The sequence below is a fragment of the Coregonus clupeaformis genome, unplaced genomic scaffold (assembly GCF_020615455.1).
Source record: "Coregonus clupeaformis isolate EN_2021a unplaced genomic scaffold, ASM2061545v1 scaf2609, whole genome shotgun sequence".
Classification (NCBI taxonomy): Eukaryota; Metazoa; Chordata; class Actinopteri; order Salmoniformes; family Salmonidae; genus Coregonus; species Coregonus clupeaformis.
This window is the reverse complement of record NW_025536063.1, coordinates 32,501-35,000: the sequence shown is the minus strand read 5'-3', so window position 1 is coordinate 35,000 and position 2,500 is coordinate 32,501. Positions and strand designations below refer to the sequence as shown.

The 2,500-nt window shown below is 42.1% G+C and overlaps 1 protein-coding gene across 1 annotated transcript in view; it reads left to right on the top strand.

The window, feature by feature from the left end:
• Positions 1-2,500, top strand: part of LOC121562345 (GRB2-related adapter protein-like) — a gene marked incomplete at its 3' end in the record, with an annotated part of 6,694 nt that overhangs the window by 864 nt on the left and 3,330 nt on the right. Inside the window, exon 2 of the mRNA XM_041874646.2 lies at positions 515-612. Coding sequence (XP_041730580.1) covers positions 515-612 — 98 coding nt within the window. The remainder of the gene's footprint in view (positions 1-514; positions 613-2,500) is intronic.

Below are 2,500 nucleotides of genomic sequence, written 5' to 3'. Positions count from 1 at the left end.
ACCAGGGTTAGATGGGGATGATGTCATCAACTGTCATTTACCCCATGACTTGAAGTTAATCTCCCGAGTGGCGCAGTGGTCTAAGGCGCTGCATCGCAGTGCTAGCTGTGCCACTAGAGATCCTGGTTCGAATCCAGGCTCTGTCGTAGCCGGGCCGCGACCGGGAGACCCCATGGGGCGGCGCATCAATTGGCCCAGCGTCGTCCAGGGTAGGGGAGGGAATGGCCGGCAGGGATGTAGCTCAGTTGGTAGAGCTGGTTGTGGGTTCGATTCCCACGGGGGGCCAGTATAAAAAATAAAATAAAAATGTATGCACTCACTAACTGTAAGTCGCTCTGGATAAGAGCGTCTGCTAAATGTGTGTGTGTGTGTGTGTGTGTGTGTGTGTGTGTGTGTGTGTGTGTGTGTGTGTGTGTGTGTGTGTGTGTGTGTGTGTGTGTGTGTGTGTGTGTGTGTGTGTGTGTGTGTGTGTGTGTGTGTGTGTGTGTGTGTGTGTGTGTGTGTGTCCGTCCAGATCATCAACATGGAGGATGATCCTAATTGGTACACAGCAGAGCTCTCCAACAAGAAAGGCTACGTACCCAAAAACTACATCAACGTCAAACCACACGCGTGAGTACGCACGTACACACTCCCCCCCCCCAAGCTATCACCATGCACTACAACACACTAATACTGAGTACTACAACACATTAATACTGAGTACTACAACACATTAATACTGAGTACTACAACACACTAATACTGAGTACTACAACACACTAATACTGAGTACTACAACACATTAATACTGAGTACTACAACATACTAATACTGATTACTACAACACACTAATACTGAGTACTACAACACATTAATACTGAGTACTACAACACGCTGAGTGCTACAACACACTAATACTGAATACTACAACACATTAATACTGAGTACTACAACACATTAATACTGAGTACTACAACACATTAATACTGAGTACTACAACACACTAATACTGAGTACTACAACACACTAATACTGAGTACTACAACACACTGAGTACTACAACACATTAATACTGAGTACTACAACACGCTGAGTACTACAACACATTAATACTGAGTACTACAACACATTGATTACTACAACACACTAATACTGAGTACTACAACACACTGATACTGAGTACTACAACACATTAATACTGAGTACTACAACACATTAATACTGAGTACTACAACATGCTGAGTGCTACAACACACTAATACTGAATACTACAACACATTAATACTGAGTACTACAACACATTAATACTGAGTACTACAACACACTAATACTGAGTACTACAACACACTAATACTGAGTACTACAACACACTGAGTACTACAACACACTAATACTGAGTACTACAACACACTGAGTACTACAACACATTAATACTGAGTACTACAACACGCTGAGTACTACAACACATTAATACTGAGTACTACAACACACTGATTACTACAACACACTAATACTGAGTACTACAACACACTGATACTGAGTACTACAACACATTAATACTGAGTACTACAACACATTAATACTGAGTACTACAACATACTAATACTGAGTACTACAACACATTAATACTGAGTACTACAACACACTAATACTGAGTACTACAACACACTGAGTACTACAACATACTAATACTGAGTACTACAACACACTAATACTGAGTACTACAACAACAACTACAGCTCATTTCTACTGAGGAGGAGCTATCACTGAAAAAGCTATAACTGAATTGTCCAATGTGCAGTACTTCTCACTGTCAGTTCGGTTCTAGCTGTTCGGTGACAGCTACTCGTCAGTACAACTGAACTGTAGTGGGATGTTGTAGTTCCAGATCTCAGTAGAAGTGAAGTGTAGTGGATGTTGTAGTTCCGGATCTCAGTAGAAGTGAAGTGTAGTGGATGTTGTAGTTCCGGATCTCAGTAGAAGTGAAGTGTAGTGGGATGTTGTAGTTCCAGATCTCAGTAGAAGTGAAGTGTAGTGGGATGTTGTAGTTCCAGATCTCAGTAGAAGTGAAGTGTAGTGGGATGTTGTAGTTCCGGATCTCAGTAGAAGTGAAGTGTAGTGGGATGTTGTAGTTCCGGATCTCAGTAGAAGTGAAGTGTAGTGGGATGTTGTAGTTCCAGATCTCAGTAGAAGTGAAGTGTAGTGGGATGTTGTAGTTCCGGATCTCAGTAGAAGTGAAGTGTAGTGGGATGTTGTAGTTCCAGATCTCAGTAGAAGTGAAGTGTAGTGGGATGTTGTAGTTCCGGATCTCAGTAGAAGTGAAGTGTAGTGGGATGTTGTAGTTCCGGATCTCAGTAGAAGTGAAGTGTAGTGGGATGTTGTAGTTCCGGATCTCAGTAGAAGTGAAGTGTAGTGGGATGTTGTAGTTCCGGATCTCAGTAGAAGTGAAGTGTAGTGGGATGTTGTAGTTCGGATCTCAGTAGAAGTGAAGTGTAGTGGGACGTTGTAGTTCCGGATC